The sequence below is a fragment of the Rhinolophus hipposideros genome, assembly GCF_964194185.1.
Source record: "Rhinolophus hipposideros genome assembly, chromosome: 25".
NCBI lineage: Eukaryota > Metazoa > Chordata > Mammalia > Chiroptera > Rhinolophidae > Rhinolophus > Rhinolophus hipposideros.
Window position 1 is genome coordinate 4,749,740 of NC_138071.1, and position 23,599 is coordinate 4,773,338.

At 40.1% G+C, this 23,599-nt stretch overlaps 1 protein-coding gene across 7 annotated transcripts in view; it reads left to right on the forward strand.

Moving 5' to 3' along the window:
• Positions 1-23,599, forward strand: part of ST7 (suppression of tumorigenicity 7) — a 248,877-nt gene that overhangs the window by 201,050 nt on the left and 24,228 nt on the right. For all 7 annotated transcript variants that reach the window (XM_081038669.1, XM_081038663.1, XM_081038665.1 and 4 more), the window contains 2 exons: positions 8,574-8,646; positions 10,104-10,206. In XM_081038669.1, the coding sequence (XP_080894795.1) occupies positions 8,574-8,646; positions 10,104-10,206 (176 nt within the window). The remainder of the gene's footprint in view (positions 1-8,573; positions 8,647-10,103; positions 10,207-23,599) is intronic.

Sequence of the window (23,599 nt, forward strand, 5' to 3'; positions counted from 1 at the left end):
GTTGTAGGTTTGCTTGTTTTGAAATCATTTTTATTGAGGTATAAATTACATGTAGTAACATGCACAGATCTTTCATGTAGAGCAGGATGACTTTTCACTTTGTATGACCCCACCCCCCCCATGTGACCACCACCCGGGTCACAGAACTTTCCATTATCTCAGAAGGTTGCCTCATACGCCCTCTGGCCAATAACTACCCTCCAACCCAGAAGGAACCATTTTTCTGCTCTGTGATCATATATTAGTTTTGCAAACTTTCTATAACCATTTTGGAGCACTGTTTACCAGTTTAAACATACATCTATGTATGTTTACATAAATGTAAACATACTCAGCCATTCTGACTCAGCCATTTCCAGTTACATACCAGGAGGTGCCAGAAAAATGTACACAAGTGGACACTTTGGTCAGCGTTGCTCAAGCAGTAGTTCGCCATAATCAGAAGTGTCTGGATACTGATGGTAACGACTTTGAGCACCTCTTGTAATTGCAGAAGGCAAACGTGACTTGTATTCATCTCTCGTTATCGGTATATATTGAGTATCACAATTTTAATACAATTTTCCTTTCTTAAAATGTGTGTATATTTTTTTTGGCACCCTCTGTATATCTAAGAAAAATGAGGGTTTTTTTTAGTTTTTTTTTTTTTTTAGAAAAAGCTTACACAAGAATGGTCACAATGGCTTTATGCATAATAGGCCCAAACTGGAAAATAGTCCAAATAGCCATTAGCAAGACAATAAACATATTGTGGTCTAGCCACACAATGAAATACTACTCAGCAATAAAAAAATTGAAGTACGGATACACACTACAACATGGAAGGAACTGAAAAACATCATCCTGAGTGAAAGAAGCCAGACACAAAGGAGTACACACTGTATAATTCCAACTGTATGAACGTCAAGATTGTAGATTTTAATGAAAGACTTTCGCGACAGATTTTGTGTGCCTAAGACACTTGGAGAAAGTTCTTCCGTTATCAGGAAAGGACCTGTATGAAACACAGGATGGCAAGGAAGTGGAAGGAAAAATGAACTAATGCTGATAGTTAGCTTTGTCAAAGTGAAAAATATTTATTTAGCATTCCTTGTTTCTGCAGTGAGTACTGGAATTATGTGATGTCTTTTTCTTTTCTTTCCTCCTTAGACTCTAATTCTTAAGAGGACTTTCTGGTAATTATAGTAGCTACATGCCACTTACAAAAAAACAGAAAGGCACTGCCCAAAATTCGTTCATACAAAATCATTTTAGAATGATTTTGAGGGCTCTTCCTCTGAATAAAAGTTTTGAAAAAATTACAAGCAGTACAGCTGATTTGTTGTTATTTCCTGCTCAAACTTTTGTTACTACCATTTGAATCACCGTTAGCGACTCTATTCCCCTTGTCATTTTATACATATCTCTAGTGATAATAGCATAAAATCATAGTAGACAGACAAAACTACAAAGCTAGAGAACAGATTCATAGTCACAGGGGACAGATATGGATGAAGAGAGTACAAATAAAGGGGGTAGCACGAGAGAGTTCCTTTGGAACAGTTGTGCATTTTGATGAGGGTGGTGGTGCTTACATGAATCTAGCCATGGGATAAAATTGTATAGAGCTACACACACACATACACACACACACGCATACATGAATGTGTGTAAACTGAACAAGGTCTGTAAGACTTAATAGAACTGTACCAATGTCAGTTTCTTGGGTTTTGCTATTATACTACAGTTATGTAAGATGTGACCATTAGGAGAAGTGGAGGGAAGCATTCACAGAACTCTTGTGTATTATTTTCACAACTTCCGGTGAGCCTCTAGTTATTTCAAAATAATAACTTTCAAAATTATAATAGGCAACAACAACCAAGTCAAGTCTCAACCTTTTTTTTTTCTTTAGAAATGAAAGAGGTAGTGCTCATGGGGCAAGCAGCTCATAATAATTAGCTTTCTCCTAAAGGTAATGTGAATGGTTTTTCTTACAAGTGAGCCTAAACATGTAGTTCTTGCCTCTGATTTAGATGTTAGGTGGTTATTACATGAAAATATGTTCAATGAGTGCACACTGCAAAAGGAACATGTCAACTTTCATAAAGGTGTGTAAGGACAACCAATAGCTCTGCAGGCTGACAGCACTTCGTGTGAGTTGTACCTTTGTACAAGGTGTGATAAAAAAATATGGTGAATGTTTAAATTTTTAAAAATTGATTACAGTAAACGACACGTTGCCATTAATCCCCTTCAAAGTACTCTTCCTCGCTTCAAACACACTTGTCCCATTGTTCTTGTCATTTTCTGAAGCAGCTCTGGAAGTCTTCTTTCATGAGTGTCTTTACCTCATCCTTCATCATGACAACACTCCATGTCACACATCACTTCTGGTATGACAATTTCTGTCAAATGAAAACATTACAGGGCCGGCCCTGTGGCTCAGGTAGTTGGAGCTCCATGCTCCTAACTCCAAAGGCTGCCGGTTCAATTCCCACATGGGCCAGTGGGCTCTCAACGACAAGGTTGCTGGTTCAACTCCTTGACTCCTGCAACTAAGATTGAACGTGGCACCTTGAGCTGAGCTGCCGCTGAGCTCCCAGATGGCTCAGTTGGTTGGAGCGCGTCCTCTCAACCACAAGGTTGCCGGTTAAACTCCCACAAGGGATGGTGGGCTGCGCCCCCTGCAACTAGCAACGACAACTGGATCTGGAGCTGAGCTGCGCCCTCCACAACTAAGATGGAAAGGACAACAACGTGACTTGGAAAATAGTCCTGGAAGTACACACTGTTCCCCAATAAATTTCTGTTCCCCTTCCCCAATTAAAAAAAAAAAAAAGAATGGTTTAAAAAAACAGAAAAAAAGAAAACATTACAGTCTGTTATCATCCACCTTATTCACCAGATATGGCACAATGTGACTTCAGGCTCTTCCCCAAAGTCAAAATGACCATGAAAGATAAATGTTTTGAATCGATTCAGGACATCGAGGCAGCCATGACAGTACAACTAAAGACATTCATGAAAGAGGACTTCCAGAACCACTTCAGAAAGTGGCAAGAACTTTATGGGATAAGTGTGTTCGAGGTGAGGGAGAGTATTTAGAAGGGGATAAATGGCAATGTGTCTTTTACTGTAGTAATTTTTTTTTTTATTTAAACATTCACTGTATTTTGTGATCACACTTCATATGTCTGTGTTGTCAAAGTCTGACACCAACAGTGCATTTACCCATGAACTTGCTTCAGACAATTTGTAGAACTGATTTCTTCCATTTAGCATCATTGTTATGTCTTAAAAATTCATTTATTGCATGTATATTACAGGAAGCTTTGGAAATACAGATAAATAGTAGGAAAGAAAACTACCTATAATCCCACCACTCAGAAATAAACACTGTTGATATTTGGTATATACAATTCCAGTCTTTTTATCTCTGTGTATATAAATGCTTTTGAGAAATATATTTGAGATCATAATTTTTGTATACTTATTTTACTTATTGATATATGTACAAAAATGCAACATTTCCCCAGGTCATTCAGTGCGTTTTTACCATATGAGTTAAGAACCACCTAGAACGGCACCCCTGGATATACACCTTAACCTACCTCCTGTTCGTGAACATTTAGGCTGTCCCCAGTTTTCCACCCTTGGAAACAATGTCACAGTCAATATCCTTAAGGCTAAATCTTCATGCACAGTTATGAATATTTCCCTTAAGATAGAGTCTCAGAAGGGAATTGTTGGGTGGGCAAAGCGTTCCAGCTTTTTATTTATATTGCTAAAAATAAGCATCATTTAAAAAACTACATTGTAAACAAAAACTTTATTTGAACAAGATGCTTTACCTGAAGGGGAATTCAATTTTTTCAGAGTACTTCATTCCTCCTTGGAGACAAGTTGCTATTACCAAATAGACATACTGCTTTGACAAAATTAAAAGAAAAACATTGAAAATACAGCTGACCCTTCAACAACACAGGTTTGAACTGCGCTAATCAACTTGTGTGCAGATTCTTGTCAATACATACATACATACACACATACACACACACATACATACATATACACACATGCACACACATACATGCACACACATACATACACACATGCATACATACACACATACATACACACGTACACACATGCATACATCCATGCATATACACACATACATACATACATACATACTGTAAGCGTATTCTCTCATGATTTTCTTAATGACATCGTCTTTCATCTAGCTTGCTTTAAGAATACAGTATTTAACACAAGTCACATACAAAGTATGTGTTACTCAACTGTTTATGTTATCGGTAAGTCTCCTGATCAACAGTAGCCTATTAGTAGTTAGGTTTTTGGGGAGTCAAAGTTATACATGAATTTTCAACTGCATGGGGAATTGGCACCCCACCCCCTATATCTACATCTAAATAAACTATATTTAATTATATCTAAATAAACAAGTTTTGCAAGAATGTTTTGCTATTTTTTATTTTTGTTAAACAGTGAGAGCAAAATAACTTACTGGAGTAAAAAGATAACAAATTGTGTGAGCATGCAACTAGTGGGGAAAGGGGTGTTTTCATTTCCTCCCTTCCTCATTTTATGTCAATTAAAATATATTTTTATTTGATTTTAAGCATTATGATTGTCACCATTTTTACATACAACAGAGAGCAGGTGTAAAATTTTTTTTAAATGGGGAAAATGTACTATAAAGTCATAATGTTGCAGAATTTTGTTGCATTTTTCTAGTTGTGAATGTACTGTTTATGGGTGAGAGGGAGCCTGGTTCTGGATTGAAGATCACCTTTCATTAGGCATCTTGGGAATTCTGCTGGAACACCTCAATTGTATCTTTTTCTGCATTTCCAACTGGGTGAATATGGCTTTTTGCTTGATTAGGTAACCATCAAAACACAATCTGATCTTTCTCATTGAGAAGCTAAATCCTTAACAGGTTTTCTTTAGTTTGTCAAGGGAGGTGCCATCTTATGCTGCCACTTAATAATTATGACCGTTGTTTGCAACCTTATCTCCTTCCTAGGGGTTTTCATTGGTCCCCACTTCATAAATAGGTGCTAGGTTGACACAGAAGGAACACAGATCACACCTAGAAGGTTAGAAATAAGACTTGGGAAATTTTTAAAGAAAAGTCTAAACTTTGAAGTAGAATCAGCAATTTTTAAAAAGTATCTTTCATTAACAATCAATGAATGGACCCTAGCAAACAAGATATTTGATTCCTGGATTGATTTCCCACACTAGGAAATGGTTAAATATTTAAATGTTGGAAAAGCAACATGACAAATCCATGAGAGTCTGACATTTTTTTATCTTCTTAATGATAAACACACTATTTTATACTACACATAAGGTGGTAAAATTTTGTTTGAACATAATATATAAGATCAGGGTTACAAAGACCCCTTTCCCTTTTAATTCTGTGCTGGTATTCTCTATGATTATTTGTATTTTATCAATGTCTTTGAAGTTACCCTCAAAGAGAAATTCCTCATGCTGGAATTGATGGTAAATACTTGTTATTGGATGAGGTATTGCCTTTCTTTTATGAAATTGTTTTCCTCTGCTGCTGTCTATTGGTTGCTTATGGGACTTTCTTTTTTATTCCTACTGTAATGTAATTCTTTCTACGATGAAAACAACTCTGCAAAGAAACTTACAGGGCATTCCAGCTGTTAAGAGTTCCTCTAACCTAGAGTGAATTTTGCAGCACTGGGAATGGTATATTTTTACCTGGCCTGAATTAGGAAGGTATTTCTGTGTCATGATATAAATTTGATTGAGTATTAAAGAAATACCCTACTGGTAAGAAATAGAATCATAATTTAAAACGTTATTTCACAGCAGCAAGAGAAAATAGTTAATTACCTACAAAGAAGCTCCCATAAGACTGTCAGTTGATTTCTCAACAGAAACTTTGCAGCCAGAAGGGATGGCATGAAATAAGCACAGTGAGAAAAACGAGGACCTACAACCAATATTACTCTACCCTGCAAAGCTATTATTTAGAATCAAAGGACAGATAAAGAGCTTCCGAGATAAAAAAAGAAGTTAAAGGAATTCATCACCACCAAACCAGCATTATAGGAATGTTAAAGGGACTTCTTTAAGAAGAAGAAGAAACAAAAAGATAAAAAATACAAATAACAAAATGGTATAAACTGCCTGTCTATTAATAATGACTTTCAATGTAAATGCATTAAATGCAACAATCAAAAGATATAGGGTAGCTGAATGAATAATAAAACAAGACCCATACATATGCTGCCTACAAGAGACTCACTTGAGATCAAAAAACTTCTATAGACTGAAAGTAAAGGAATGGAAAAAAATACTTCATGAAAATGGAAACGAAAAAAAAAAGTCTCGGGTGGCAATACCTATATCAGACAAAATAGAATAAAACAAGGGCTATTACAAGAGACAAAGAAGGACCTACTAATCCCACTTCAGAGTATTTATTTGAAGAAACCAAACCAGAAGCACTACTTCAAAGGGCCATGTGCATCCATATGTTCACTGCAGCAGTGTTCACAATGGCCAAGATGCGGAGGCAGCCTGAGTGTCCATCAATGGATGAATGGATAAAGAGGAGGTGGTACATATGAGCTCTGACAATTAGGTCTGCTTACTTGTTGTAACAATCTTGCTAACCGTTTTTAATATCAGAGGGGTTATTCATTATGAATTTGTACCAATTGGACAAACAGTTAGCCAAGTTTACTATTTGGAAATGCTGAAAAGGCTGAGTGAAAATGTTAGACGACCTGAACTTTTCGCCAACAATTCACGGCTCTTGCATCACGACAATGCACCAGCTCCCACAGCACTGTCTGTGAGGGAGTTTTTAGCCAGTAAACAGAAACCTGTATTGGAACACCCTCCCTACTCACCTAATAATCTTGCCCCCAGTGACTTCTTTCTTTACTTGAAGATCAAGGAAATATTGAAAGGAAGACATTTTGATGACATGTAGGACAGTAAGGGTAATATAATGACAGGTCTGATGGCCCTTCCAGAAAAAGAGTTCCAAAATTGCTGTGAAGGGTGGACTAGGTACTGGCATCAGTGCATAGCTTCCCAAGGGGAGTCCTTCGAAGGTGACCATAGTGATATTCAGCAATGAGGTATGTAGCACTTTTTCTAGGGTGAGTATGTGAACTTCATTGTCCAACCTGATATATATACAATGGAATAATACTGAACCATAAAAAAGAATGAAATCTTGCCATCTTGCAACAACATGGATGGACCGAGATGGTATTATGCTAAGTGAAATAAGTCAGACAGAGAAAGACAAATACCACATGATTTCACTTATATGTGGAACGTAAAGAATAAAATAAATGAACAAAGAAAACAGAAACAAACTCATACATACAGAGAACATTTTAATGGTTGCCAGATGGGAGGGGGGTTGGGGGGATGAGTGAAGAAAGGGAAGAGATTAAGAAGTACAAATTGGTTGATACAAAATAGTCATGGGGATGTAGGGTATAGCATAAGGAATACAGTCAGTAATATTGTAATAATTATGTATGGTGTCAGATGGGTACTAAATTTATCCCTTTATAAGTTATAGAATTGTCTAATTTCTATGTTGCACACCTGAAGCTAATATACTATTGTATGTTTTGTTAACTGTAATTGAAAAATAATAAAAAAACTATTAAAAAATAAAAATAATCACCCCCCAAAGTTCTACCCTCTTTGAGTTTACCTACCCTCACGTGTCCCCGGTGCTTTTACTTCCATGGAAATTCATTATCTGGACATGTTACCAGCTCCCACCTCTCCATCTGAAATTTTCTATATAAACTGAGAGGAATTGTTCTGGGAGACAAATTTGGCTTTATATGAAAGGGGATTTACCATGGGTTTGAATAACATAGAAAATGTATAGTTTTCTAATGATTTAATATGTATCTTTATAAACATATATAAAGATTTCCCATATATTTTATATATATATATATAATATGTTACATTTTTAACAAAAACTGAATATGAAGTTCTTGAAGTTTAATTGAGAGGAACGCAGGTTTAAGTTTTTTTACATGTGTTTTTTTAATCCAGACAGTATTTTCTTCTTCACATTAGTATTTCATATGCCTTTGAGAAATTTTTATAAGTTACAAAGAGGTCCTATTTGCCTTTCATGATATCAAGGGTATTCGTGTAATATTTAAATTTATATATTTATAACTATTCTTTGTTTAAATAAACTCAACATGAAAATACATATTTTAAAATAGAAGATGATTGCTGAAGAGTCAGCCTGGTGGATTTTAAACATGAATTATTCACAAAAATATGAATTACTTTAGTTTCACATACCACATAAGGAACAGCTGTGTACTGTATGCATTAAAGTATAAATATATTTGAAATCATGAAGTTTTTATTAAATCCACAGAAGTAAAAGTCATATTGTGAGGGGGCATTAAAATATTCTTAATTTACGCTTTATTAGCCTTATGTGATTAGAATGCTAGTATATTAACAATCATTGCTCCTGGTCTCTGCAGACTTACAAGAGTTCCTACTTTCTTTTTCTCTAACAGATATAAGCTTACCAAAGTCGGCAACAATATGCTACACAGCTGCCTTGCTCAAAGCAAGAGCTGTCTCTGACAAGTAAGTGAATCATGACTGTGCAGTGCTAAACGCCTGACCCCACTTCGGAAGATGTGTTGCCTCTGAGAGTTTCTCTTAGTCTATGACACCCCTGCTTATGACCATGCATTTTCCAAAATCTGCTGATCTTTTCTTTCATTACTAGAAGGGAATGTATATCCCCAGGTGTATGGGTCCCTAAAAAGGGATTTGTGTGAAATTCCATGCCTCTAAGGTGACTTTTTTGGGTGTCTTTTTTTTTTTTTTTTTTTTTTTTTGGCCAGATAATAAATACCGAAAGGCCTACTTGGGACTTACACAGAATGCCTTCCTTTTACTCGTTTTTGCGCATTCCTCTTCCTTTAGCAGTCCAAGCCCGGGCAGTAGTCACAGCAAACATCAAATATGGCAGAGGGGGTGGTCATCTGTCACTCTGCCTCACCAGTTCCAAGCTAACGCGCCCCCGGCCCCCCAGATCTGTTTCCTCTGAGTCGCCATCTCAGTGGCACAGTTGCCCACCTGACTCAGGCAGGTGGCTGTGGCATAGAGAATTTCCATAAACATCCTAGATGACTGGCAGGTGAAAGAGAGTAGATGGCTTAGCCGTTGTGGAGTTCAGAAACGCTTATGCCTCCCCAATACAGTGCTTCTGTCGCACTGCAAAACAGGTAACAGGACAAGAAACAGCCTCTGCTATGTCAGCCAGGTTTGCTGTTAAGTGTGTGTGCACTTCAAAATCGAAGTAATTTTCTTTCGTTCTTTTTTATCCTGTAGATCGCCAGTACCTACTGCAACATCTTTTCTCCCTACACAGCGACTCCAGCTTGGGAGGGCAGGGCCAGGGTTGTCACAGCTTCCCCTGTGGTGTCTGCCTGCCAAGCACAGCTCTGGAGTTAGCCCTGGGTGTGAGGTGAGAAAGAGATTGCATGGTCTGGTTTTCTCATTCCCCGGGCAGGTGTCTCGCCCGCGCTTTGGGCCTGCACACTCCCCTGCCCTGCCGGACGCCCCGGGCTGGCTCTCCAGCTGCGGAGGCCGAGGCGCCTGAGGCCTCCAGGCAGCCTGGACTCGGACTTGGGAGCCTTCTTTAAAATTCTCCCCCGTTCTGTTTTTAACCAAGTGCGCTCTTCTGTAACCGAGTTTTCTCTTTTTTCCTGTACTGTCTGCCCTCGTCAGTCCTACCCCACCCCTGACCTAAGCAGGTACCCCATAGAAAATGTAGATTAGCTCTTTAGACAGAGAGACTTGACAGCTGAATTTAATTCCTTCTGCTTTCAGATGCAAGCACACTTTCTGCTTCTGCTGGGGTTTTTGTTGGCCTCCATCTGAGGGGCCACTCAGAGGTTCCGTGTAGTGGAGGTTTGGAAAGGCCTGCCATTGGCTTGCTGTGGTTTGATGGGCCCTTGATGGGTAGGTGCCTTTCTGGGTTGATGCCCAAGCAGTGGTCCCAACTGGAAGGTGTTTGTCTTTCTACTTTGCAGATTCTCTCCTGAGGCTGCGTCTCGGCGGGGGCTGAGCACGGCAGAGATGAACGCAGTGGAGGCCATTCACCGAGCTGTGGAATTCAACCCTCATGTTCCCAAGGTGGGTCTGTGGGGCCTGTGGGACCCATGGGATGGAGGAGAAGGGGTGCAGTGACCACAACACTGTGTCGAACACAAACAGTTGTACAAAACGAACTGCAGCCCACAAATGCTGAGGCCCTGTATGATCTATGGTTATTAGGCTCATTTTTAAGCAATATCTATATTCGAGAGGCTTGGGGCTGATTTTCAGACTTTATACAGTAGGGGTAGATTGATAGACCTGGCGTAGGCAGGCCAGGTCGGGAAGTCTGAAGTTGGCAAAGCAAGGAGATCCCAAGGGTGTCCATGCATTCGACAGGAATTTCACACCCATTCCAGTCTTATTGAGACCCAACTTAGGAAATGAACCTCGCTATAAGTAAAAGTGGTAAAAAAATATTGACTAAAGTGACATTCTAAGTCTCTGTAAATAAATGATAGTTAATTAGTGTTGGAAAGAAAGTAATAAGGAAAACCTCAAAGTATGAAGGGGTATTTTTTTTTTAACTTGTGAGTGCCGTTTCAGTAGACATATGTAGTAGGAAGTATTTGTCTTGTTAACCACATGATCGACCAGTTTATAAAACTACCTATTATAAATACCACTTTATGATGTTTCTAATATATTTTTCTTAGTTTGATTTTAAGGGAGTCAGAACATGATAGAGGAGATTTCTGTCATCTTTTACTTAGGAGATTGATGTGTATTTACTATTTACCTGTATTTGAGGACCTACTATGTGATAGGCCCATTGCTGATGGCCATTTCCAGTTTCTCAATATTACAAAGCACATTTTGACCTGTAGGAAACTATTCCTGCAATTCATATCAGTTACTACAAGGCATAATTTTCTTGGCAGAATTTCTGATGGACTTTCATTGGTGAAAAATGGCAAAAGAAGACCGTTTTCTTTTTTCTTGTTTTGTTGCAGTACTGTAGCAAAAGAGTGGTTGTGGTGTGTGTGTGATGTGTGTGTCGTGTGTGTGATATGTGGTGTGTGTATGATACGTGGTGTGTGTGGTGTATGTGTGTGTGTGTGATGATTTATGGAGTCACCTACTTTAATTTATTTTGTTGATATCCAGAGTGACAGAGATAGATAATGTAAGGATTATCGCTAAGTCCCTGAGGTCATAGTTATCTTTTCACAAAACAGGAAACCGAAGCGTGGTGCCAGTACCACTCTTGTAGAGGACATATTCATCCCCTTTAGCGCCAGTAGTTAAGGACCAACCAATACAGTATTTGTAGACTTAGGTATTGGGCAGAGTGGTATAAAGTATATCTCTTTATCTAGCATTTTTTCAGCTAAGTTAAAATGTTCATTCAAATTTGATTTAAAACTAATCGTGAAAATAGTACCCTTTATTACAGTAAACTGAAGTCATCAATTAATATTTGTTTAATGCCTTCTCTAATTGCCGAGCTATTCTATGAGCATAAATAAGGCTGTTTTGAATGGTTGATTGGGCCTCTCGGAGAGTATTAAAAGCCCCAAGAAATAGTCTGAGGCTAGCACAAAAGAGTTTGACTCAGTCATCCAGTGCTCTCCCTGCAAAACAGAATTCTTCTAAGGGGAAGCATTTTAAATATTTTGTTTCACTCTAATTTCTGATCATTAAATGGTGAAAGGATAGGGTATGTAGGAATCTGGTTCTTCACCACTTTGCTTTGTTGTTGATTGTTCTGAGGGAAAACTTATTTCCAGATCCTCTTCTTCTTTTGATATTTCCATGGGGAAAATGTCCTGTGAGTCACTGGCCTGATATGTTCAGAATTAACCACAGACGTCTGGTACATGTGTACTATACGCAGGCTGTTACAAACATCTCTTATACATGTTCTGCTATTCATTGGACTACTTGCTAATACTTTAGTAAACACACACGTGTGTGCATGCATACACACACACACACACACACACACACACACACACACACTGGTGCCTTTTCAGGCATAGAATAGCCTTAATTCTAACGAGATATCAATGAAGACTATAAACTCGTAGGCTCTTGGTGTGAGAAAGGGCCTTAAGGGTTATCTAGGACACCTTCCCATCCTTAGCTTGACTCTTTCCTTACCAATGATATCATGACAGTTATTTTATTATTTGCTTCTCTAGAATGTTCCCCGTGTGCCAGGCAGAGTGCTAACTGAACTCCATGTGCCATCTCATTTATTTTCGTAACCACATGGTGAGGGACATCATATTATTATCCCTGCTTCATAGATGAGGGAACTGCACGTTTGGAGAGGTTATAACGTGTTCATGGTCACATAGGCAGAACCATTCAGGATTCTGGGTTCTCTAACTCTCGAATGTCAACTTCCACTGGAGGCAGCCCAGCCCAGGCTGGAACACACACATGGTGGCAGCACATCGCTTCCTAGCTCTCGCAAGGCCTTATAGACTCACATTTCTCCAAGATACCAGCATGTCTGAAACGCTTCCATGGCTTCTGTTTCTCTAGCACAGGAAGTTGTCAGCGGCCCACCACAGGAATTTCCAGTACCTACATGCTGTGTTACCCAATTATAGTCTGCTCAGGAGAAGAAATACCAAATATAATAGCTGAGAACTGCCTTCCATAAATGTCCAGCTTAGTTCCATCAGGTATCCCATTAAGCAGAGTTACATAGCTAATATTTCAACATCCAATGAAAAATATTTACTCCAGAGGGTTCTCTTAGGAACACTTTCCCCCTGCAAACAGGAGGAGGGAGTAAGTATCTCTGTCAACCACACCGCAGGATGGGGAAATCAAACTCCGCAAAAGCTGAGTCTCTATTCTGAAGGACAGCCTCTTCAGTAGTCAGTTAGATTCTAAACACGAGGTATTTCTGAAGCGTTAGGTTGCAGCAGGTTATACAGAGGGAGCAGCCCTGAGACTCATTGTTACAAACCACATTGTGTTACTCTTCCTTTTGGAACTGTGTACCCAGTTCTCGAAAATCACCAGTATCATTAAGATCCTAACACCCCCAGTCGTGCTCAAAAAGGAGTACACAGTAAGTCCATAATCAGTGCACTCACGTGAGAGACACACAGGGAGAGACTGATTCTGAGACGAGGAAGGTTAGTTCCTCTTGGGGACAATCGTCACATTTCCATGGCTCTTTGACCTTGAAAAGGCTGTCCTCTACTTCACATTGCAGTCCAAGTCTTTTAGCCTTGTGCCATCAAACACTTTGAAATATCCTCAGTAACTCTTGTCTGGATGATTTCCTTCCACACAAGAGATTTTTGTCTAAGAAACACATACCATGAAATCTACCCTCTTAACAAATTTTTAAGTATACAGTTCGGTGTTGCTAAGTCTGTGCAGTTGTACAGTGGATCTCTAGAACCTTTTCATCGTGCGTGACTGAAACTTTGTACCAGGAACAGCATATCTCCATGTCCCCCTCCCCTAGCTCCCAGCAACCACCATTCTACTTTCTGTTTCTGTAAGTTGCCTACTGTAGGTCTTGGTGAAAAGATGCAGGATTTGTCTTTCTGTGACTGGCTTTTTTCACTTAGTATAATGTCCTCCAGGTTCATCCATAGGACAGGATTTCTTTCTTCTTTAAGCCTGAATAATATTCCAGTGTGTGTGTGTGTGTGTGTGTGTGTGTGTGTGTGTATCACATTTTCTTCATTCATTGAAGGACACTTCAGTTTTCACTTCTTGGCTATTGTGAATCATGCTGCAGTGAATATGGGGGTGCAGATATCTCTTCAGGATCCTTATTTTTAGTTCTTTTGGTGACTCCCTAGAAATGAGATTGCTGGGTCACATGGTAGTTCTATTTTTTATTTTTTAAGGAAACCCCGTACTGTTTTCCATTGTGGCTGCACCATTTTACAGTGCACAGGGGTTCCAATTTTTCCACTCCCTTGCTGACACTGCTATATTCTATTTTTTTAAATAGTGCCCATCCTATCGTGTTAGGTGACATCTCATTGTGGTTTTGATTGGCATTTCCCTCGTTATTAGTGATGGTGAGCATCTTTTCATGTACCTGTTGACCAGAGAAATGGCTGTTAAAGTTCTTTGCCCATTTTTTAATCAGGTCATTTGAGGTTCGTTTGCTATTGAATTGTAGGAGTTCTTTACATACTTTGGATTAATCATATATAGTTGGGAAATATTTTCTCCTGTTGCATAAGTTAGCTTTTCACTCTGTTGTTTGTTTCACTCTGCTGATTGTTTTAGATGTGCAGAAGCTTTTTATTTTGATATCGTCCTACTTGTCTATTTTTGCCTTTTTTGCCTGTGCGATATCAAAGAAATTATTGTCAGGACCAATGTTAGGAAGTTTTCATCCTCTTTTCTTCTAGGAGCTTTATGGTTTCAGGCTTAAACATAAGTCTTTAATGCATTTTAAGTTGATTTTTGTATGTGGTGTAAAATAAGGGTCCTATTTCATTCTTTTGCATGTGCAGATCAGATTTTTCCAGCACCATTTGTTGAGGAGAATGATTTAATTCTCATGTCTTCTATTGTAGACATCAGGCTGTGGTCAGCTCCGATAGTGAAACTCTTTGGGCATAAAGGCTTTTTTGGCCTTTAGGGTTATTTCCTTAGGGTGGATACCCAGAATGGGGATTACTGAGTCGCACATAGAAGCACTTTAAGGCTCTTGACGTTTACTGCCAAACTGCTTACAAAAGCAGACTGTAAGTCTATACTTTCTTCAGCAGGTGACTCCTGTACCATTCCGTCACACTCTCACCAGCATTGAAGAGTTTGTTTAAAACAGAAAAGAGCAAAGAAAGAAGGAAAACAAAAAACATTTATGATTTTATTAGGTACAAATGGAATTCTGTTCTTTTGGTTGGCTTTTCTTTACCACTGATAGTCAGCTAATCATGTAGAGTTCCTGTTATGGGAAAACATTAATTACAATGATGGAGCCAGCGGTAGCAACACAAAGTCAGGCAGACTTGGGATGTATCATTGAAAGGGTTGCCAAGTATGTGAATCAAGGACTCCCCCTACTTCCTGTCCCTGGGCTGGAGGGAACTGTGGGAAGCGGGGGTTTAATGAGCTCCTTGCCCGTTTCCTTTTTGATGAAATATAAAACGGGATAAAAATAAAGGCTTCATAGGGCTGATGAGAAGTGGAATTACCTTGTGTAATTCACCCAGTACATTGTAGGTGCTCAGTAGGTGCTGTCCCCTTCATCACCTCTTCCTGGTACCTTCAGATCTATTTCTGCGCTTGCAGGCCAGGTGGAAATAGAGGCTTCCTGGAGACATGCATGAACAAGTATTTCTCGGATCACCCTAGTCTGAAGAAGGAAAACCAGGGCGTGTAATAGTGGCACTACAATGCCCTTGACCTTGAGTGCCCACAAAGTTATGTTAGGCCTCCAGATTTGAGGGTAGGTTCTAACATGTTCAAGCTGCAGCTATTGTCTTCAGGAATTCCCAGTTTATAACTGTTTGGTAAGCCCTTTGCTTGTGGCTGATTAAAGTAATCCATTTTCGACCTCTGTCTTGTATTCTTGTGTTAGGATAGCCATCCCAGCTCCCCGCCGCAAAAACAAACAATCTAATGATGATTTATTATTATTTTTTAAGCAATAAACATTTTACCCTCCTAATACAATCTTATGCAAAAATCTTAATGGACAAAGCGAGTAACAGTAGAACTGCTGTGGTTGAAACTGAAAGAGAAGGCAGATGCCCAGCAACCCCGAGGCTCCTCTGCACTGGGTTTAGAAAATGACAGAAACTTATGACCTGTCACCACCACCACAGCACAATCCCCACAGGAGGCCCCACACCCAGCCCCATCTTCCTGGGAGGCTGGTGTTGTGGGTGGAGCTGATGAGGGAGAAAAATCAACAAAAATCACCAACACCAATGAGGGAAAGCTTTCGTCTTCATCTTGCCTAAAATCCCAGCACCATTAACCCACGGGCCCAGCCTGAGGAGAGTGGGGGGCAGTCCCTGAGGGTGCTTGGGGAAGGGGGCTCACCATGCTCCGAAGCTCATTTTACCAACAGGGCAGCATGCATTTGACAGAATATTGAAGTGAGGACCCCTAATAGATATTTAGTCTCTAAGTTACAAGTCTTGGAAGTGTAGAAAGTCATGAGAAAAGAAAGAGGAAAGAATGTAAACTGTTATGACAGAAATGCATTCCCATTAAAAATTTACTTAAAAAAAAACTCATGTTAGTCTAGAAAGTCTAATTTCATGGGGATTTCAGGAGTCTTGTGGGGAAAACATCCTGGTAATTGTATATGCTAATGGAGTATCCACAGGACCTCATTAGAGTGATGGAAACATGGAAACTCTATTTCATGCAAACGCTAACATAGTCCTCCCTTCCTATATCGGTAAAACTGATTGACAGAGTATAAAATTGCTTTTTAATCCAATTTAGGACACACAATGTATAGTGGGTTTTAGCGTTTAAAAATGCTTGAAGTGTGGAAGCAAAAACTCAAAATACCCTGGCACATTGTCTGTGATATCAATGGTACATTTCAGAAATATTGTTTCAATATAAGTTTCCTTGAATTGAGTCATATTCTGTTCCAAAGCTTTTTTGGATTAGAGTTAAGGAGAATATAATTGTGAAAATATGACCCAGAGGAGGAGAGAAGAAACCAGTTTTTAGCCACATTTCTCAGAATAGAAAGTTTCTAAGAGGTCTCTTTCTTTAACAAAAAGCATTGTAGCTGCTTCCCACTAAGACCACTGCCACCAAGGCCACCCCCGTGTATCACCAGATCCTTTGTCCTCTTGTCAAACCTCATCCTATTTCATCTCCTCTCGGTATTTGGGCCCACTGACCACTTTTTCTACCTGGAGGCCGTGTTGGTTCCCTGCCACCTTCTCGCTGTGTTGCACCTGTCTCTCTGAGCGCTCTGCTTCTGCAGTTCCCTCCCCCGCCCATCCCTCAGGTTGGTTGTCTGGGGAGCATGGGTGCTGGACACCCTCTGGGAGACCTGCTGTGCTCCCACTGCTTCAGCTTCTGCCGGACCCAGCACAGCCCAGTCTGTGGCCCTGCTTCTCTTGCAGGCTCCAGCCTGCACAGCCAGCTGCCTCAGGCCTTCGTTCCAGGCATGGCTCGCAGGCACCGTCTCGGTGCTCATCCTCTTCCTTCTCCTCTGGTGTCGTTTTCTCAGCTAATCACCTCACATTATTCTAGTTTCCTAAGCTAGACATTTTATAGTTTCTTCCTTCCCTCACCCTCAGATTCAACCAGGCGCCAAGTTCTGGGGAAGCCCCCTCCTTGGTTTTTTTCACCCCCTTCCCTGGGCCATGACAGCAGCTTCCAGGACTTCGCTACCTTCAGTGTTTTCCACGTCCGAGGTCCTACACACAACTTGCCCATTTCCTTCAAAACCACAGGCTGTACCAATTCATTTTCCAATTGCCAACTGCAACAGTTTTCAGACGGTTTTCCCAGGAGCCATAAGGATTTCTCAGACCTCTGCTGGGTCCCTCCCCAGGGTCCCTCACAGCTGTGTCTTAGATCAATTTCACATATTCTGCTTTAAGTTTCCTTTTTTTTCCTCCGAGCTAACTTTTCTGTCTCAAAGTTTGAAATCCACAGAGTAACTCAGGGTAAAGATCACAGTGTAGAACATATGAGGTCAGATAATTAATTTCATGAACACATCCTAGAAAAAGTGCTACATACCTCAATGCTGAATATCACTATGGTCACCTTCGAAGTCCTCCCCTTGCGAAGCTATGCACCAATGCCAGCACCTAGTCCACCCTTCAAAGCAATTTTGGAACTCTCTGAAATGGCCATCAGAGCTGTCATAGTATTACCCTTGATGTCCTGAATGTCATCAACATGTCTTCCTTTCAATATTTCCTTTATCTTTGGATAAAGAAAGAAGTCATTGGGGGTCAGATCAGGTGAGTAGGGAGGGTGTTCCAATACAGTTATTTGTTTACTGGCTAAAAACTCCCTCACAGACAGTGCCCTGTGAGCTGGTGCATTGTCGTGATGCAAGAGCCGTGAATTGTTGGTGAAAAGTTCAGGTCGTCTAACTTTTTCATGCAGCCTTTTCAGCACTTCCAAATAGTAAACTTGGTTAACTGTTTGTCCAGTTTGTATAAGTTCATAACGAATAATCCCTCTGATATCAAAAAAGTTTAGCAATATCGTAGCAACAAGTTCGCGAACTTATTTGTCAGATCACATATCATGGAAGCCCTTTTCCAACCTACTTTTCCTGTTTCACTCCCTTAAAGAGTAGCATAAAACCTGAGTTCCAATGCAGGTTCTGCCACATACAACTTGTTGAACCCTTGGAAATCTACTTACATCCCCAAAGCCTCCATTTTTCCATCTGTGAAATAGGAATGATAGTAGTGTTCTCACAGAGTTGTAAGGAGTACCTGAGACAATGTCCGGCACGCGTTAGTGGTTAGCCAGTGTTGGCACTTACTGTCTGTTAGTACTCCAGTGCCTCAGGGTCACAGCACGTTATGCTCTTTGATGCTTTCGTGCTGCCGCCCGGCCTTGCAGCTGCTCCCATCTCCCCTTACTTTTGCAGTCATCATGTGGAATGTTATTGTTTCTTTGTACACACACTCACACACATTCCTACACCTACATACCTACACACCTACAAAGATTAGGGATCACCAGTGTCAGAACCTGATCTGATTCCTGTCCATGCCCTTGCTGTGAACTGTGGATGCTCCCAGATCTGTGCCCTCAGGGTACACTGGGCACTCCCAGGTCTTTCCCTGGGATGCACTGTGGACACTCATATGTCTTTGAATGGAGCAGGGTAAGTGGTGAATAGATAATCGGACCAGGCAGGAGCAGTTATGTTGTGAAGAGCCCCTGAGGGGCTGCAGACATCCAGGCACGGCTCTATGCTGGACCCCACATTGGTCGGCTGGTGCCCAGGAGCCAGTGCTCTTCAGCTGACCTGCTACTGCTATGGAATTACTCAAGTCCTTTACCTGGAAACACTTAGCTGTCTGTGGGACACACACCACAAAAACAGCTCACCTTCGCAGCAATGTGAGCACTTCATTTCTTTGTTAGCAAAAGTAGCTATATTTAGTGAGGAGTCAGGTGCCAGGTGCTGCACGAATGCTTTCCATTTATTATCCCGTATCGTCTTCAAACATTGAAACAGCAAGATGTGCATTTTTATTATTCTGTTTTGACAGACAATCAAGCTGAGTTGAAAGAAATTAAATAACTTACCCAAGGTGTTATAACAGCATAGTGGAGCTGGGATACAAACAGTGGCTTAAAGTGGCAGAGGGCAGATGAGGGAAGTGGGGTCGGGGCTGTGACTCTGTTTACCCCCTTCCCCATCACAGCATGACCTGAGCCAGCCCCGGTGACTTGCAGTAGTTTTGTCCTATTCCAGTGTGGGTCTTACTGAGTCCAGGGAGTAGGCAACATTGAAACTGGAATAGGTAGCATGTGTTCCAAATAGCACTAGTTTTACTCTCTGAACGCTTTACTGATGTGTCTAAAATGTTTTTCTGGGCTTATGGCCTCGTTTAGAGTCAGTTGCACCAAAGCACATGGACATACAAAAAAACTGCAATCTCTGGTTATCTTTTTCTGTTTATGTGGTTTGCTTTTTTTTTTTTTACATTTGTTTTAAAATTTGTTTTTCAGTTACAGTTTATATACAATATTATATTAGTTTCAGGTGTACAACATAGCAACTAGACACATATGTCTTATGAAGTGGTCACCCCAATACGTCTAATACCCAGTATATAGTTATTACAACATTACTGACTATATTTTGTATGCTGTACTATTTCTATAATTGGCAATTTATACTTCTTAATTCCTTTCACCTTTTCCTGTGTGGCTCGCTTTTTGTGTTTTTGATGCAAGTCTACAAAATAGGTTTGTATTACAAAGTCCTAGAACTCCTCTTTCGTGAGTGTCTTTAGTTGTGCTGTCTTGGCTGCCTCGATGTCCTGAATCAGTTTGACTTTGAGGAAGAGCCAGAAGTCGCACGGTGCCAGATCCAGTAAATAAGGTGGATGAGGACACACTGTACTGTTTTTGTTTTACAGCAATTGCCGTACCAGAAGCGATATGTGACATGGAGCGTTGTCATGATGGAGGATGATTTACAGCACACTTTAAAACACGTCTTCTCTCAACCGTAGCTCTCATCCAACTAACTGCACCGAACAAGTTGAAACTTGTCACACATTGTTACTAAGATTCCACGCGCCTCTTCCTGTATTGAAAATCCCTGCCTTTCCATTAGATGGCACTTGACAGCAGTATTCACCGTATTTTGTGATCACAACAGAAATGCACCATGTCACACATCACTTCTGGTATATGGCAATTTCTGTCCAATGAAAACATTACTATGTGTCCTTATCCTCCTTATTCACTGGATCTGGTACCATGTGACTTCTGGCTCTTCCCCAAAGTCAAAATGATTCAGGACATCAAGGCAGCCACGACAGCCTAACTAAAGACACTCACGAAAGAGAATTTCCAGAACTGCTTCAGAAAGTGGCAAGAACAGTGGGATAAGTGTGTTCGAAGCGAGAGGGGGTATTTTGAGGGGAATTAATTGCAATATGTCTTACTGTAATAATTTTTTTATTTGAACATTCACTGTATTTCTTGATTATACCATGTATATATATATATATATATGCATGTGTGTGTATTATATATACATATAAATAGACATATAGATTGAGAGAGAGACGTAAATAAAAATGCTTAACACAGAAAACTTGGCAAGATCTGAAAAAATACAAAAAAATTAATTTCTTGTAAAATCAAATATTCAGCCACCATTAACATTCAGTCTGTGACCTTCCAATGTTTTTAATGCCACATGTACATTTTCATTACCCAAATCATAATCTGTGTGGTATACTTTATTTTTCATTTATTACTATATCATCAGCTAATAAATATTCTATTACTGCTAATAAGTATTCTACTACTACCTGATTTGGGGGAGCAACTTAATAGCCATCATCTAAATGTGCTGTAATTTAATTAACCTGTTCTTTCTCCTGGATTTTTGCAAATGATTTTTATGACTTTTACTATTGTTGGTATTGAAAATCCAAAAATTGGGTATGAATTAATTCGTTGGCATTAATATCTATGTGAAGAATAACTTTTGGATCACTTTCACTCAAATTATTATAGAATTTTCAGACCTTAATAGAAAAAAACCTGAGCAGTCAGCTGGGGTGGCCTCTGAGGGGCCAAATCTTTCCTATGTCTTTCCTGACAGGTGAGCCAGCCTCTGCTTAGACACCTCCATAAGGAGGCACCGCTCACATTCCATAAGGAGGTACCTACTGTGTTTCCCCAAAAATAAGATCTAGCTGGACAATCAGCTCTATGTGTCTTTTGGAGTGTGAGCCCGGTATTATATTATATTATGTTGTTATGTTATATTATAGTGTGTTATGTTATGTTATGTTATATTATTATATCATATCATATCATATCATATCATATCATATTATATTAAAGACCCGGTCTTATAGTAAAATAAGACCAGGTCTTATAGTAAAATAAGACCAGGTCTTATATTAATTTTTGCTCCAAAAGATGCATTAGAGCTGATTGTCTGGCTAGGTCTTATTTTTGGAGAAACACCGTATTACACTCCATAAGGAGGCACCGCTCACACTTCATAAGGAGGCACCGCCCACACTCCATAAGGAGGCACCGCTCACACTCCATAAGGAGGCACTGCTCACACTCTATAAGGAGGCACCGTTCACATTCCATAAGGAGGTACCGCTCACACTCCATAAGGAAGCACCTCTCACATTTCATAAGGAGGCACTGCTTACATTCCATAAGGAGGCACCGCTCACACTCTATAAGGAGGCACCTCTCACACTCCATAAGGAGGCACTGCTTACATTCCATAAGGAGATACCGCTCACATTCCATAAGGAGATACCGCTCATATTCCATAAGGAGGTACCTACTGTGTTTCCCCGAAAATAAGATCTAGCTGGACAATCAGCTCTAATGTGTCTTTTGGAGTGTGAGCCCTGTATTATATTATGTTACGTTATGTTATGTTACGTTACGTTATGTTACGTTACGTTATGTTATACTATGTTATATTATGTTATATTATTATATTATATTAAAGACCCGGTCTTATGTTATAGTAAAATAAGACCAGGTCTTATATTAATTTTTGCTCCAAAAGACGCATTAGAGCTGATTATCTGGCTAGGTCTTATTTTCGGAGAAACACTGTATTACACTCCATAAGGAAGCACCGTTCACATTCCATAAGGAGATACCGCTCACATTCCATAAGTCTGCATACTCAGCTCCTCTCTGTATGTTCTAAATGCATTTGTTCCTATATTGGGCATAAGGAACTAGATTCTGACAAGTAGATTTTGAAAAGTTGCTTCTGAAACCTTTAGAAGCCTATACTTTAAGATCAGTGTGATTTGAGAATCTGGGAAGGAAGTTAGAGGCAGGACGGCAGGCAGGATAGCAGCAGAGAATGCTGGCCGAGCTAATAGATGCCAAGTAATCACTGCAGACAGGCAGAGAGTGTTCTCTGATTTGTGAGCTGCAGTTTTTCTAATTGATTTCTGCATACTTGTGGATAGGGATCTGCCCTCTTCCATTTATTCTTCTCTTGACGAGTAAGATGTGAAGTGTTGTTCCATGCCTTTCTAATTTAAATGTTGCACATGCTGAGAACTGATCCTGCCAGCCATTTTAAGCCCAGCCAAAACCAGCACATGTTGTTATTAGCCTACATCATTAGGTCAGAGCGAGCATTGTGTTTGGAACGATACAGGAGGATAAATCTCCTTTACAAGCATAACCTATTTCTACCACAAAGTAGATGCAGTGAAAAGGCAGCGAGGTCTCCTTGGTGCGCTGCTCTGGTTGGCCTCCGGAGGCTGATGAAACCAGGGACGCACGTTTTGAGAAACTAACTACTTAGGAAATGAGACGTGTGCTCTTGAGGACTTTAGGAGTAAGCTGAGGGGAGAGACACCCGGATAAGTCATATGAGGCAGGACGTGAAGAGTGCACAGACACAAATCTCACAGGAGCCTGGGGAGAAACAGCATTACCTCACAGCCACAGCTGGGGCTGTCAGCCCTGTCCTAGAAGCCACGCGCTCCCCCTTCAGCCTGGGCTCAGTAAGCCGTCCGTTTCACACACGTGTACTACTATTTCCCAATATATGTACATGCCCTGGTGACCAACGATGGTTTTAAATGAGTTTGTGTTTTATTACATTCATTGTAGCTTTTTGCCACATTGTGTATTTTCAATCAGTAAGTATACACTTATCATTGGTATCCTAGGCATCTGAGAAATGTTTTCACGTTAAAAATTGTTTCAGTTACTTGAAGATTGGGAACTCGCATTGTCCACAGCAGTGCTGTCCGGTGGAATTTCTGTAATAATGGAAAGGTCT